The sequence below is a fragment of the Acartia tonsa genome, chromosome 7, assembly GCF_053477335.1.
Source record: "Acartia tonsa isolate MP-2025a chromosome 7, ASM5347733v1, whole genome shotgun sequence".
Lineage (NCBI taxonomy): Eukaryota > Metazoa > Arthropoda > Copepoda > Calanoida > Acartiidae > Acartia > Acartia tonsa.
In genome coordinates this window covers 51,559,947-51,575,120 of record NC_137266.1, presented here as the reverse complement: position 1 = coordinate 51,575,120, position 15,174 = coordinate 51,559,947, and the positions used below count along the sequence as shown (strand labels likewise).

The 15,174-nt window shown below is 32.1% G+C and overlaps 1 protein-coding gene across 4 annotated transcripts in view; it reads left to right on the top strand.

The window, feature by feature from the left end:
- LOC145323958 (sorting nexin-13-like) overlaps positions 1-15,174 on the top strand; it is a 79,361-nt gene that overhangs the window by 41,504 nt on the left and 22,683 nt on the right. For all 4 annotated transcript variants that reach the window (XR_013881150.1, XR_013881149.1, XM_080166572.1 and 1 more), the window contains exons 22-29: positions 2,566-2,624; positions 5,896-5,936; positions 6,417-6,517; positions 7,133-7,190; positions 10,244-10,294; positions 12,066-12,124; positions 14,042-14,083; positions 14,682-14,791. Coding sequence is in view for 2 of the 4 variants with exons in the window: in XM_080166572.1 (XP_080022698.1) it covers positions 2,566-2,624; positions 5,896-5,936; positions 6,417-6,517; positions 7,133-7,190; positions 10,244-10,294; positions 12,066-12,124; positions 14,042-14,083; positions 14,682-14,791 (521 nt within the window). In the remaining 2 variants the exon portion in view is untranslated. The remainder of the gene's footprint in view (positions 1-2,565; positions 2,625-5,895; positions 5,937-6,416; positions 6,518-7,132; positions 7,191-10,243; positions 10,295-12,065; positions 12,125-14,041; positions 14,084-14,681; positions 14,792-15,174) is intronic.

Below are 15,174 nucleotides of genomic sequence, written 5' to 3'. Positions count from 1 at the left end.
GTGAATTGCCAGTTTTTTTTGTTAACAAATCTAAACTGCGAACCAAAAAAATAGGCAAATCTGAATTTGCAGAATAGCAGCTTTAATATTCATTTAGGATTATTTTACTGTAAATATAAAATGTAGATGCACCTTTTGGTTACAAGTTTCTACCGTTAATTTTTTATTAATCAGCACCAATGAAGCACAAGATCTCAAAAACAGCATTTTGGGTAAAAACTGGTGAACCAAAAAGATATGCAAATCCAAAACAAATCATTGGAAAAACGATTTTTTTGCACTTTTCTTCTGTTTTAAAGATTAATTCTGATAAATTAACAATTTTTTAAGGGATTTATGCATTAATTGTTATGAAATGTAGTGTAGGGTAGAAATTAATGATTTTTTAAAATAAGAAATATTAGAAAAAAATAAATTCGACCCCTATCACTTTAGAGGACAGTTGCTGACCTCCAGTCTTATGGATGAAGCTAAATACATATTAAAAATAATAATTACTCCCAAAAGTATACAAAAATGATTTTTAATGTGTTAAAAAAATCCATTTTAAAATCTTGATTTTGAAGTTGATGGCCTTTAAGATGCTCCTATGGGTAGTGATGGTGAGCCAAATGTTATCAAAGTGCATGACCATGATGACAACTTATATATTGAACTATGGTCCAATTTTTGTATTCCTAGCAGCCTCCAGCCAAGCAGTATTAAAAAAGAAAAAAATTGCAATTTTAATTACTCCAATGCATAAGGTAAATACTGTCGTTTTAAGAAGATGTTTATATTTCTTGTCGGCTGGCTCCAGTGGAGATTGGTATGACTACAAAAAATGGTACATAGGTTGATAGACAAGTTGTTGTAATGGGCATGTACTTAGATAACATTTGGCTCACCATCATCACCAATAGGAGCATCCGAAAGGACATCATCCTCAAAATCAGGATTTTAAAATGTTTTTTTTTTAACACATTAAAAAGCATTTTTGTATACTTTTCAGGGTAATTTTTATCTTTAACATGTATTAGGCTACATCCATTAAACTGGAGGTCAGCAGATGACCTCTAAAGTGATAGGGGATGAATTTCTTTTTTTCTAATATTTCTTATTTTAAAAAATCATTATTTTCTACCTTATACTACATTTCATAATAATTAATGCATAAATCCCTTCAAAAATTGTGAATTTATCAGAGTCAGGGATAAGGGATGGGAAACGTAGGAAAATATTATTTCAGGCCTATTTCAAGCCTAGGCCTATTTCTAGCGTAATAAACCAGTTTTGGGATAGCGCAGTGGTTCGTATAAAATGCTAATGAAAAAGCTGTGTGTGTGTGTGTAGATAAAGTATAGAATCAAATTCAGGTAGCTAGTTTAAAGTAAAAAACATAACTTTTTATAAACCTATATATTAATGGCTTTTGTTAAAATGAAGTTTTTTCTCTCCCAAAATTTTTTATCTTTTACTTTGGTAATTTGAACTGTCAGAAAGCTATCGTTGGGTTTCCCTCAGACAGATTTTAGTTTGTATTATTTGCATTTTTATTAATGAGTAAAAATTTTATTTGAAAATTTCATTGCTAATTAAAATTCAAAATAAATAAATAAATATGCACTTGGGTAACATTCTATCAAGTTCTTTGGATACTATACTGGATATAATGTAATGATATATCTGTACTGTGTTGTATTGTACAAAAATTAGGGTGAAGGTGTTGTATCATTTCCGTACTAAATTTTTAAAATTCAAAATACAACATCTAATTTATAAACTACCAAATGAAAATTCGTAGCTACCTCCTTTCCAAAAAAATAATCCCATTATTTTTGTTTTTTCTATGTGGCCCTTTTTTAATCTTTAACTCTAAGCAGATTTAATAATTAAACTAATGTGATCTAACACCATTTATATTTATTTTTTCGTAGCAGACGAAATCATTATTTTTTCTATAATTGTCTGCTTCTAAAATTTCCGCCATCTGTGATTTGGGTCGTTTTGTATCAACCAATCACCAATTGGCTCCGCCAATTGGTGATTGGTTGATACAAAACAAGCCCAAATCACAGAACACTATTGGTTTAGAGCGGTAGCCAATATGAGCCGTCCGCCAGTAAGGTCATTAAATTAGGCAAATGGTAAAAGTTGCATGATCCCTTTCAAAACCAGGCCGAGACCTAATTTATGGCCAGGTTTCCTATCCCTTATCCCTGATCAGAGTCAATCTTTAAAACAGAAGAAAAGTGCAAAAAAAATCGTTTTTCCATTGATTTGTTTTGGATTTGCATATCTTTTTGGTTCACCAGTTTTTACCCAAAATGCTGTTTTTGAGATCTTGTGCTTCATTGGTGCTGATTAAAAAAAATCAACGGTGGAAACTTGTAACCAAAAGATGCATCTACATATTATATTTACAGTAAATTCGTCCCAAATGAATAATGAAGCTGCCATTTTGAAAATTCTGATTTGCCTATTTTTTTGGTTCGCAGTTTAAAAATTAACAAATGCTTAAAAATGAAAAAGTTCATTATTTGCATTTTTTTGTATTAAAATAAAAATAAAATAATTTCTTTATAGGCGAGTCCAAGAGTGAACATTGATGATACGCTGAGCAAACGACTACTTCTCAAAATAAGGAATTAATAACAATTTTTCTTTATCAATTACAACAAAGGAAGGAGGGACAATGGGATGTTTTATTAGGCTTGTCCCCAAAGTTTTATAATACCTACTGTTTTTTTATTCGTTGGCTGAACAATTTTGGGGAGTTTATTAAATTTTGATTGGTTGGTTAATTAACTTAATTATCCAAACGTTTCAACCACTAATTGTAATCTATAGAAGAGTTAATTTTGTGAATCGTCATTGGGGGTGTTTATCAATTCATCGGCTATTGTCTTATCCCTGTAGATTTTTATTTACTATTCTAAGTAACAGAGAGGTAGAATGTCGCGTAGTTTGAGCATAGCGGTCTGTACCTAATGACTTGGCCAACCACTTGACCGTTTAGGTTCTCTTTTTAAGAGAATCTTCAAATAACTTAAGTCATTGACCTATTACCTATTAAAGGGTGAAGGGTATAAAAGCCCTCTTTTCACTATCAAATGTCTTGAAAGGTACAACCCCCTATAGGGCGAAGCCCCTAGAGGCTAGAGTCACAGCTAATAGTAATCTATAATACAAAGTAGAACGATGTCTGTCCGTCTGTCTGTCTGTCCGACCGTCTGTCTGTCTGTCCGTCCGTCCGTCCCTTAAGATCTCGGTAACCACTGAACCGATCGGATTCTACTCATCAGGGAATATACCTACTAGTGGTGGTTTTAGGCTATTTTTTTGGGAGGTGGGACACCCCCAACCCCCCCAAAAACCAAAAATCCCCCTCCCCCATTATTATTATTTTTTTTTTTTTTAGAAGATTTCCTTGGTCCTTTTTTTATTATCTCTTTGGGCAAAGCCAATAGAGGCTAGGGGCGAAGCCGCTAGTAGTATAGATAAAGAATAGATAATTTTTAAATAAAAACAGTTCCTGTTCAATTATTTTATTATCGTATTATTTAATTCGGAAGAATTTATTTTATACCTAACGTTTAATTTTATTGTTTTTTATTTAAATTGGAATAGATCGATTTTTATTCATTCAGCTACCTAACAAGAATTAAAACTTATTTACCTAATGTTTTTAATTTTAAAAAGAATTGAACGTGATATTTCTTTCATTGCTAATAAATAACATGGAACTGTAAGTAAATTGGACAATGCATGGACGTAAGGTTTTTTTTTTGGGGGGGGGGGGAGTTATTTGATGAGATGGGGGTGAGGTGTTCCCCTTTCTAACTTATTTATCCAAAAATAAAAGTTTTTTTTGGGGGGGGGGGCGTGTTTTTATATTATATCCACCCTGCTTCCCTATTCTAATAGCCTAAAACCAACCACCAAATTCTAGTCGTTTAAGAGATCTTAGGGAACATACTGACGGTTAACCTGTTTCTTTGATGTATTTAATGAGCTTTTGAAAGCTGAAGCCTTCCCAAGTTCTGTTCTTAAATTGGTTGTGTGTGTGGGTGTTAGTGAGGGTGAAGGAAGTTGGCGATCATAACTATTTTAGGATATCTTAAAACTTGAATTACCCTCTTTTTTCCTTTCCCTATTTTGTGCGTTATTCTTGAGTCTACAGAGCTTGATCTTTAAATCGTTTATAGGTGATTTAAACCGGGGCGATTCATTCAGCGCACCATCAAATTATTAAATACCAATCTTTAAATCGAATTTGCATGGGCGATTTGGATCGGGCAGTGGCGCGGTACCGGCGCGGCAATGCCACTCACCGAGTGGCATTGGCGGTTCAAATCGGGGTGAATCATATGTAATAAATGGATATTTTTTTAATTACTTTAATATTTTATTGCAAAACTATCGAGAAAACATTTTTATAGTTATTTTTAAAATAAATTATATATTAATGTTTTATATAAAATACCACACTGACACGGAATTTTATATAAAATATCTTACTGACACGTCTAAGTAATAAAGTTGTACTGGCGCGGATCGATATTTTAGTGAGTGCGCAAGCGATCTAAAAACACCGCGCCGGAAATCTTTTAAAAATCAATGTTTTATAGGTGCGCTGTGGCTCACCACCAACGCACCTACGGTTCACCTCTGAATCGCCCCGATTCAGCGCACCATAAAAACGATTTAAAGATCCAGCTCAGGTGTTTATACAAATGTGCCAATTTAATTATTTTTTTTTTTTTTAATGAAATCTGTTTAATTTTCCTTTGCAATTAAGCTTTTTTTTAGGTACAGGGAAGGTTTTTAGCTATTTTGGGAGAGCGTACCTCCACCCTCCCAATTTAAAATCCCCCCCAAAAAATTTTTTTTCTCAATATTTCTTATTAAGATGTTAGAAGTTGGCGATCATAACTATTTTAGGATATCTTAAAACTTGAATTACCCTCTCTCTTTTTTCCTTTCCCTATTTTGTGCGTCATTCTTGAGTCTACAGATGTTTATACAAATGTGCCAATTTAATTTTTTTTTTTTAAATGACATCTGTTTAATTTTCCTTTGCTATTAAGCTTTTTTTAGGTACAGGGAAGGTTTTTAGCTATTTTGGGAGAGCGTATCTCCACCCTCCCAATTTAAAATCCCCCCCCCAAATTTTTTTTCTCAATATTTCTTATTAAAATTCAAATTAAAAAGTAGAAGGGCGGTTGACTTATCCCCCTCCCACCTTAAGAACACCTAGAGGCTTCTTAGGGGCGTTCGTTGCCCCTAGTCTTTCTTAAAATAAAAGCTATGTCTTGCATTTTTTTTCAATTAGGTGTTTGATCACGAATTTCATATGATAAAAATATTTTTCTTATTTAATTGTTATCCTAATAAGATAAAAGTTGTGCTTGAAAATTGTTTTAATAGCTATTATTATATGTTGCATTTTTAGATAAACGTGAGAATTGTGATCAAAATTTGCGTATCATTTGTACTCATTTGCGTCATTTCTATTTTCAGATATCTATTACCCTTCATCGTTTGTGAGTGTTTAGCCATTGTTTCTAAGTGTTAAAAACATAAACATATTTATTTGGGATAGGTAAAATTTAAACAAAATAAAAAATTATAAAATACAAATACAGTTAAAATTAATAGGTATAACAATAAAAAACCTAAATCCCAATAAGTTCTGCCCTGGGTAACCATGAATAGATCACTTAGGATCTGTCTACTTTGCCCGAAATAGACCCAGGGACAAGACACTTTTCTATAGCCACTATACTAGCGACATTAAGCTCCACGTTCAGTTAAAGTACACTATGACTTGACCCGCTACTCTTTATTACTTCACCATCGTTGTATAAGAAGTGTTGGTTATAAAACTAAAATTGATAAATTGTGTAACTGCAGAACTGAGACTCCAGATCCTGATTGGTTTGATGAAGTGGCAGGTAAAAATATTCGTCTTTATTGTAAAAAACAAGGATGACAACATATATTAAAGCGAAGCTTCTGGAACGGTTGGACAAACGAACATTAATACAGAATAATATTAATGCACAAGTCTAAACAAAATTGTAAAAAAATTGAAAAACTGCCTAAATACAGGATACTAATGATGTTTAGAAACATACTTTCATTTTTAGGACTTGACTATTAGATGCTTCGCTTATAACATTGTACCTAGTGGTAATAGGAATCAGTAGTCCAAAATTTAGATAAATATGATAAGTATACCATATAAAAGATTGTTATCAAAAAAGTAAAAAAATATGGAGTAACAATGCATTTATTTATTAACATTATTTATAAAATTCTCGGTCATTTGGATCAAACTCTGGAAATGGAGGACAGATATCTGGCCAGTTTCAAGCGTAGCCAATGATACACATATCAGTATCCACGGACAACTGTATAAATATACTTTCTAGGTCATGTGTACCAAACTCTGGAGATGGAGGACAGGTACCTGGCTAGTTTCAAGCGCAGCCAAGGATATCTCAAACTTTTGGCTGAGCTAGATTTATTAAAGGTAAGTGTCCACTTGAATTTGTAAATTTTTAGGGCTCAGCAGCCGCGCCTCAGCCGTCACTAAAGATGTTTGTATGCTTTTAAAATTGTAAATGGTTGATTTACCCGAAGGCGACTGAGGCGCGGCTGTTGAGTCCCTGTAAATTCTGTTACTTTAAAATAAAACATTTCAGGGCAAGGTTTGATAGGATATTGATTGAAAATTTTTTTGGTACTTGAAAGTTTTATAACCAAGTTATATAACTCATTGTCTCAAAAACTTTAAGTACTTTTCTTAAATTTGATAGGTTGGTTTAATTCTAATACTTTCCAAACTTTTCAACAAATAATTTAAACTATAGGTAGATGGTCTAATTTTGTTTATAAGAAATGGGAATTATTTCAATTTAACGTTTATTGTCTGCTGCATGGATTATAACCGGTTCTCAACCATACCGAAAAATCATGTATAGCATCGAATTGCAGACAATTTTCAACGAATATTTTTTTTAAATCATAAAATTGATATCAGTTTTGTTAGCCTGGGCCTTCGGCCTCTTAGGACTAACAAAACTTGTTTTAATCAATTAATTTTTCATTTTAATATCCGCGGAAATCTGTATATAATACTTTCTAGGCTGATATCTACGAAGAGGATGAGGACGGGAGTTTAAATAGTCTTGGAGAATCTATAGGTTAGTTTTTACTAGTTGAAAAAATCAAAACCAAGACCCTACCCGCAAAAAAACTAAAACTGAGAAGATAATATTCAACTAAAAATGTAAAAAATATTGTAGGAATCCATTTTTATTTACTAAATTCATATGGCTAAACCCCCCCCCCCCCCCCCCCGCCAAAAAAACTTGGTTTTTACAACCCACAAAAAAAACTGGGTTTGGGTTGGGTTATGGGTTAACTTACCAGCCCTGGTTTTGATATTTTATTATCTTCTCACGAAAGCCATGATTATAATGAATTTTTAGCTGGGATTTTTACAAGTAGAGTCCTTAATTTCAAGTGCTTTTCAAATATAATTCCATCTTAATGTATCCTTATAAAAAAGGAAACATGATGTATGTCTCACTTTTGGGAGGGTAACACCACCTTCCCAATAGAATTCGCCCCTAGAAAAAAAATTACATTTCTACCAATATTTTTTCCTTATGCAAACAAATAACATAGGTATAATTTGGAGGGGTATGCTTCCCCTTATCCTCAAGGCCACCCTAGAGTTCTCTACAGACGTAGCATTTAGAACATACATGTTAACTTGAAATGTACTATTATTTAAATCTTATGTTCTGGACAATATTTCTAACTCAACTTTGGTTTAAATGTTTTTTGGAAAACTTACCTAAACATTTCAATTTACTATTTACTCTTGCATTTTGACGTTTTATTGTACGGAATTTGGTAAAAATTTGATTATTATGAAAAGAATATATGTCATTTGTGCACGTCATAGGTATTATTAAAACAAAATGTTCCACAAAACATTAATGAAAAAACGCAGCTAAACACATTAAAAGGTCAACAGTTTAAAATGTACGTATAGACTTTCATACATTTTAAAATAATTAAAATGTATAGGGTAGTGCGGGGTTAATGCGGTCATCGGGTCAATTCCGGTCAAACGACCAACTTTTTAAAAACCGTTTTTTAACGGTGTTCTAAACGTTTGCGAGAGATCTTCAGAAAAGCAAAGTTGTAGTTTATTGCCTATACTTTCATTTCTTACTTCAGCAAATTTTTGGCAGATCACTCCTTCTATGATTTTTTTGCCCTCAAAAAGTTGCAAAAAAATTGCAAAAAAAAAATTTCAAAATAGGCCATGTTCAATCTAAAATTGTGAAAAAATGGTAAGTCCTATCGACCCCCGGGTTTTTGTAAAATGAAAGATATGGCATTCATTTATCGTTTGCAATTGGAGGCGTTGTTCTAACTTGATTTTTTCATAATTTTTTTTTTCGTCTAAAAAAATGGTCTATTCCGGTCACTTTTTTTACTTTTTTTTATTACTGTATTTATAGCTGTATAATACCCTAATGTTTTTTTCAGGTGATCTGGAAGCATGAACAACCTAAATGCATGACCTAAGCTTTAATCATTGCCTTGCCTGTTGTGTGATGTACATTACTAGTCATTTTACTGGTTGTATTATGTCATGTTTTGTTGCCTAAGCTTTTCAATTTGTAAAGACATTAAAAATTTTTCAGACACATTTTTATAGTAATGGGAAGAGTATATCACCCAAAGGAACGCCTTAAATATTTGCCTGAAGATGTATCAGCTGCATTGGCTCATGTAAGAAGGGGTATGTCTATTAGAAAGACCGCTAGAAGATTTAAAATTCCATATGAAACCCTTGCATCTTTTTCGTATAAGAGGGTGTTCGCGATTTTTGCGCGGTTTGGATTTTTTATGTCAAATCGGCTAGGATTAAGCTAGAAAGGTGTTTAAGGTGTCTATAAAAAGCTCTTTGCATGTCCTAACAAAAACTCCCCAGGATATGGGTTCTATCTCCAAGATTTAGAGTACATATTCAAAATTTTGCATTTTCAAAATTCCTGTTGCATAAAATGTGTTGAAATATTAGAGTTAGACCCCATATCATTTCGAGTTAGTTGTCAGGCATGTAATTTTGCATCTTTAGATACCTTAACCACCCTTGTAGGTCAATCCTAGCCAATTTGAGACAAGAAAAAATGTATCAAAAACTGCTGTCAAAACTGGCAGGATTTTTAAAATTAAAAATTTTTGGGGAAAAAATCACTTTTTTCAAGAAATTCCAAGACCTGCGAATCAGAAATTGACTCTAATTTATGTATAAAGCTTAAAAAAACCTAATCATATAATAAAAAGTATGATTTTTTTTTTAAAGTTTGCATGAAAAAAATTGATGTTTTTTTTGCGATTTTACCGACTTTTTTCAAATGGGGAAAATGTGGTCAAAAAATTGTCTGATCTGCATGCGACTAGTACCGTTAGAAAGCTAATGACCTCAGCTTTCTACTCATAGTTTAAAATGTTAAAAAAAATATTTTAAGGGGGTGTTCCACCCCCCCAAAGTCAACTGACCGAAATAGCCCCACCGGTGGGGTTATTCCGGTATAGGCCAACCGCCGCCCTTTAAACCGATTTTTGACCGACTTCTAGTTGCGAGATCTTAATGGGACCAAGACAGGCTTCTTCGTTATTGCCATATCGTTCATTTGCACTCTTAAAAACCGGAAAAAGTTTTTGGGAAGTATGTTTTTTTTTAAGTTGAAGCAAAAAATTGACCGGAATTACCCCGCACTACCCTATAGAATACGTGGATATTGTGACAATGGAATTTTTGTTTTTAATTTAGGTTGCTAAAATAGTCCTCAGATATTTGTCAATACGTTCCTTAATTGCAGGGATGAGATATGGGGGTATCTTTATATTAGCCATTTGGGAGAAATATTTTGTCAGGGTATGCGAGAACCTCTCACAATATCCACGTATTCTATATCTATTTTCAATACGCATTTTAAAATACCACTTCCAAATGCATTACATTATGCTAAAAAAATCCTAATGGTATATGGCGCTTCTACAACCGGCAGAAATACAGCTAGATGTATTTTTGTCAAAATGTAAATATCTCTGTTAAAATACAGTCATACTTAAAGTAACTACCATAAATACATCCAACACTAGCATTTTTACATCCAATGTAAAATAGATAATTATCGCATCGTATTAAAGAACTTTTACTATTTAGGTGAAAGTAGCTCCGGTGGAAGTATTGACGCAGCCACCTGGAGAACCATAGGTAATTTTCAGTAGTAATTTTGTAAAAAGAAAAAAGATTACCCAACTGATTTTCAATTGAATTATCATATTACACCAGAAAGATTGGTTTTAACATTGTTTTTCTATGTAGGATTTTTTTAAAAAATTAAGTAATAAACCCAGAACCACTTCATTATGCAATCTACATTTTCCTGGATAGTTTGTCTACGGTGGTCCATAAGTGTACAGCTTTACAGTACATTGTTTCTATTTGTTAAAGCAACACATATGATAAAAGAAAAAGATTCTTTTTAAAGTAAAATGCCTATATTTCAATCAAAATCAATATTTTATTATTTTTTACCGATCCACTTCATTATGCAAATCAAAAGAAAATCAATAGGAAAACGTTTGTTTTGCACTTTTCTCCACTTTTAAAAAATGATTCTGATAAAATAACAATTTTTTAAGGGATTTATGCATTAATTATAATGAAAAACAGTTTAAGGTAGATTTTAATGATTTTTCTAAATAAGAAATAATTAAAAAAGAAATTATATCCCTATCACTTTAGAGGACAGCTGCTGACCCCCAGTCTTATGGATGAAGCTAAATACATGTTAAAGATAAAAATTACCCTGAAAAGTAAACAAAAATGTTTTTTGATGTGTTAAAAAAATCCATTTTAAAATCTTGATTTTGAGGATGATGGCCTTTAAGATGCCCTTACTGGTGGTGAAGGTGAGCTAAATGTTATCTAAGTACATGACCATTACAACAACTTGTCTATTAACCTATGTACCATTTTTTGTAGTCATAGCAGCCTCCAGTTGAGCCTCTCGACATGAAATATAACCATTATCTAAAAACTACATTATTTACTTTATGAATTTTAGTAATTAAAATTGCAATTTTTTTCTTTTTTAATATTGCTTGGCTGGAGGCTGCTATGACTACAAAAATTGAACCATAGTTCAATATATAAGTTTTCATCATGGGCATGCACTTTGATAACATTTAGCTCACCATCACCACCAGTAAGAGCATCTTAGAGGCCATCATCCTCAAAATCAAGATTTTAAAATGGATTTTTTTTAACAAATCAAAAAACATTTTTGTATACTTTTCAGGCTAATTTTTATTTTTAACATGTTTTTAGCTTCATCCATAAGACTGGGGGTCGGCAGCTATCCTCTAAAGTAATAGGGATAGAATTTCTTTTTTTCAATTATTTCTTATCTAGAAAAATCATTAAAATCTACCTTAAACTATTTTTCATTATAATTAATGCATAAATCCTTTAAAAAAAAATTATTTTATCAGAATTAATTTTTAAAAGTGGAAAAAAGTTCAAAACAAACGTTTTCCCATTGATTTTCTTTTGATTTGCATAATGATGTGGATTGGTAAAAAATACAAAAATATAGATTTTGATTGAAATATAAGCATTTTACTTTAAACAGAATCTTTTTCTTTTAACATACGTGTTGCTTTAACAAATAGAAACAATGTACTGTAAAGCTGTACACTTATGGACTACCATAGACAAAAAATCCAGGAAAATGTAGATTGCATAATGAAGTGGTTCTGGGTTTACAAAAATTAGACAATTCTAATTTTGTTCAGTTTTCTTAGTTTTAAACATTGTTCTTATTACATCTAATTGTAATATTTAAAAATATTCAAAAAAGAAATTATGCATTTTACATTTAGCACTAGAAAGCAAATATTGGATGTTTTCATCGGTGATTTTTTTTTAAACATTGAAAAAAAAAATTAAAACTTTGTAATATTTGAAATTAATTTTTAAGGGGGAGAATGCGTGGAGGGGGATTTCCCTGGCGCAGCTTATGCACCTGCCTATCAACAGGCATTTCATGTTTATCATTAAATATTAGTGACTGCTTCACCCCTAGCATCTGAGGGCCTCTGTATTAAATGGGTAATGGGGTTCAGAAAAATACCATAAAACCATCCCATGCTGCTTCAATCAGAAAATAAAACAGCCCCAAACTAGCCCGTGAGCTTTTGGAAGCTTACCTAAAATAGAAGACTAAATTGGTTTAGTAGGTATATGAGAATAAGTTACAATTGATTTTTTTACTTTTGAAATTAAAAATAGTTCTGTAAAGGAGGTTTTTAATTTAATCTTTATACATAGGCAACAAAATATATCAAATTTTAGTAAAGAACTCAAAACTTAAAAACAAGTTTAAAATGCCATTTTGGATTTTGGTGTTCATATTTTCAGTAGGATGTAGGATCTCATTGCTACTATTTTTTGGCCAGTATTCAAAATATCAGCTGATCTCATAATTCTAAACCACATAAAATCATTCTCAGGTTTGAATTCTTAGAACTTAATTTTAAATTTGTTTAAAGTTTGCAAATATGATTATATGGAAACAAATATTTTAACTTATGTAACTTTTAACTGAGAATTGTGGTAAGGAAAGATCTTATTTAAATCACGTTCTATTCTAATTTAGTTTGATAACAAGTTAGTTAAAACTAGGATAATGTTCAACATAAGAATCATAATACAAGTAAAAACAAGGATGACAACATCCATAAGTAGCGAAGCTCAAAAATTGTAAATAGACATCTGGAAATGATCTATAGAGTATGTCATAAAAAACTTCTATAATAAAAAACACGAAACCTTGTAAAAATGAATATTGTATAATGGTATTTCAAGCATTAAGCTAATAAGAAAAACGTTAAAATCTAAAATTCGATTTAGCATCCCAAACAATAGTAAGTCTTTATAAAACTTGGTCAAAATATGTAGAATGTTGACTTAATTAATCACTAAAAAATCTTGAACAGGAGTTGAGAAAATCGCAAAAACTTAAAAAACTAGGAATCAATCTAGCACCCCAACCAATATGGGTATCTTAATAAATTAATGGAAATATGTAGAGTGTAAACTTATTCAATCTCTGAAAATTTCAACTGTCTATCTTGTATAGGGATTGAAAAAATCATGAAAACTTAAAAATCTAGTATCTAGTAATCGATCTAGCACCCCAACCAATAAAGGCATTTAAATAAAACTTGATTGGAATATGTAAAATGTAAATTTATTCAATCCCTGAAAATTTCAGGCGTTTATCTTGAACAGGAATCGAAAAAATTACAAAAACGTAAAAATCTAGGAATCGATCTAGCACCCCAATTAACAGACAGACGGACAAAACAATGTATAGATTAGATGGGCATATATCATAGGAATCTTCAGTAAAAATTTCAGCTGTCTATCTTGAATAGGAGCCGAGAAAATCAAGTTTCCCCCATAGCGTTACGGACTGACGGACAAAGTGAATTTTAGAGTAGCTTCGCTACTAAAAATTGGAGGAGAACTCATTTTTCGTGGGGGTGATTTCTCTTGGTTGGGTGGTGGTACCCTCAACTAAAATAGTTATAAATTTTCCGAGGATCTATAAGAAGCTTCACTGTAAATGGGAATCATATCGGTTCAGCGGTTAGCAAGATCCTTCGGTACTGAAAGACAGAGAACCTTTTACTTTTTCATAAGGATTATATTATTAATAAGAACAGTAAACAGCATAGCTTCGAAAATTCGATTAATATCCGCTGGATTTTCCACGATTATTAAAATAAAAATCGTAGATTTAATACCTAACAGTTTTGTAAGCCCGGGTCTTCGGCCCCTTGGTTTTAATCTTATCATTTTCATTTTATAGCCGCGGAAAGCTGTCAATAATACGATGCGATAAATAAGTACCTTCTCTTTAAAAACTTTAAACATGAGAATAATGTGAAGGTTTCTGATAGAAATGAAGCAGCTTTAGAATGGGTTAATCAGGTAAATGACTCTTTATTAAAAAGGAACATTATTTATATATGTAGAGTCTTACTTTTCCCACCAATAATTTTTTAAAATGCATTAATGTCTTTTGTATTGCTCTAGAGACCTCCAAAAAGTACAGAAATCAGTCTTTATTTGACTTAGCCTCCGTAATATATGTTACTTGCTTACTCGTCAGCAGGCCGCCCAATGTGTTTACAGGTTCTTAAAAAAACTGATGACTCTGATGCAAAATGTAAAAAAATTTAATATCTTGATCGGAAATTGAAAAATTTTGGCAGTTGTGGTTGCCAATTTTCTTGGAAAAGGCTGTGGAATAAAACTTTAAGTTTGCCGATTTACAGCATTTAATAAAAATACGGCTGAATAAAGCCGCAGCTAGTAGTGACTGCTCTTAATCTTCACATGTATATTTTAGGTCAGATTATACCAACAATTAAATTAATTCGGGAAAAAGATACGAAACCTATACGTGATTTTCAGCTGTTGTTGGCCTGGGGGGCAACACATAGTAGAATTGATGACCCCTTTAATTGCACCCAACTATTATTTAGATTTATTTCGCTTGTTGGCTATAACTTAGTCCTGGTTTTAGGTGAGAATAGAAATCCTGCGAGCTGAATATGGACGTGAGGAGAGTGGTAAACAGTTTGCTATGTACATCATTCAAGTGGCCGTCGCAACATCTACTTGGGAAATTAGCAGGTATAAGAATGCGTTTTTCCAGTATGGCTTCGAAACAAATTAATATCCGCTGGATTATAACCGGTTTTTAGCCCTACTAACCGTACTTAGCCGTACATCATTCAAGTGGCCGTGGTAAGCTCAACTTGGGAAATAAGCAGGTATGAGAATGCCAATTACATCAGGGATCTAAAGGGATAAGACAATGGCCGATAAATTGATGTATGTTCCCATTGATGATACACAAAATTGCCCTTTCTGTAGATTACATTTAGTGGTTTTAATGTTTTGAAACTCAACTAAATGATCAATAAAAGTCGCCAAGGTTTTTATTAAACGAATATGACTTTGGGGACTGGTGTAGAAACAGTCTAATGTCCCCTTTGTTCCTGCGATTACCTATT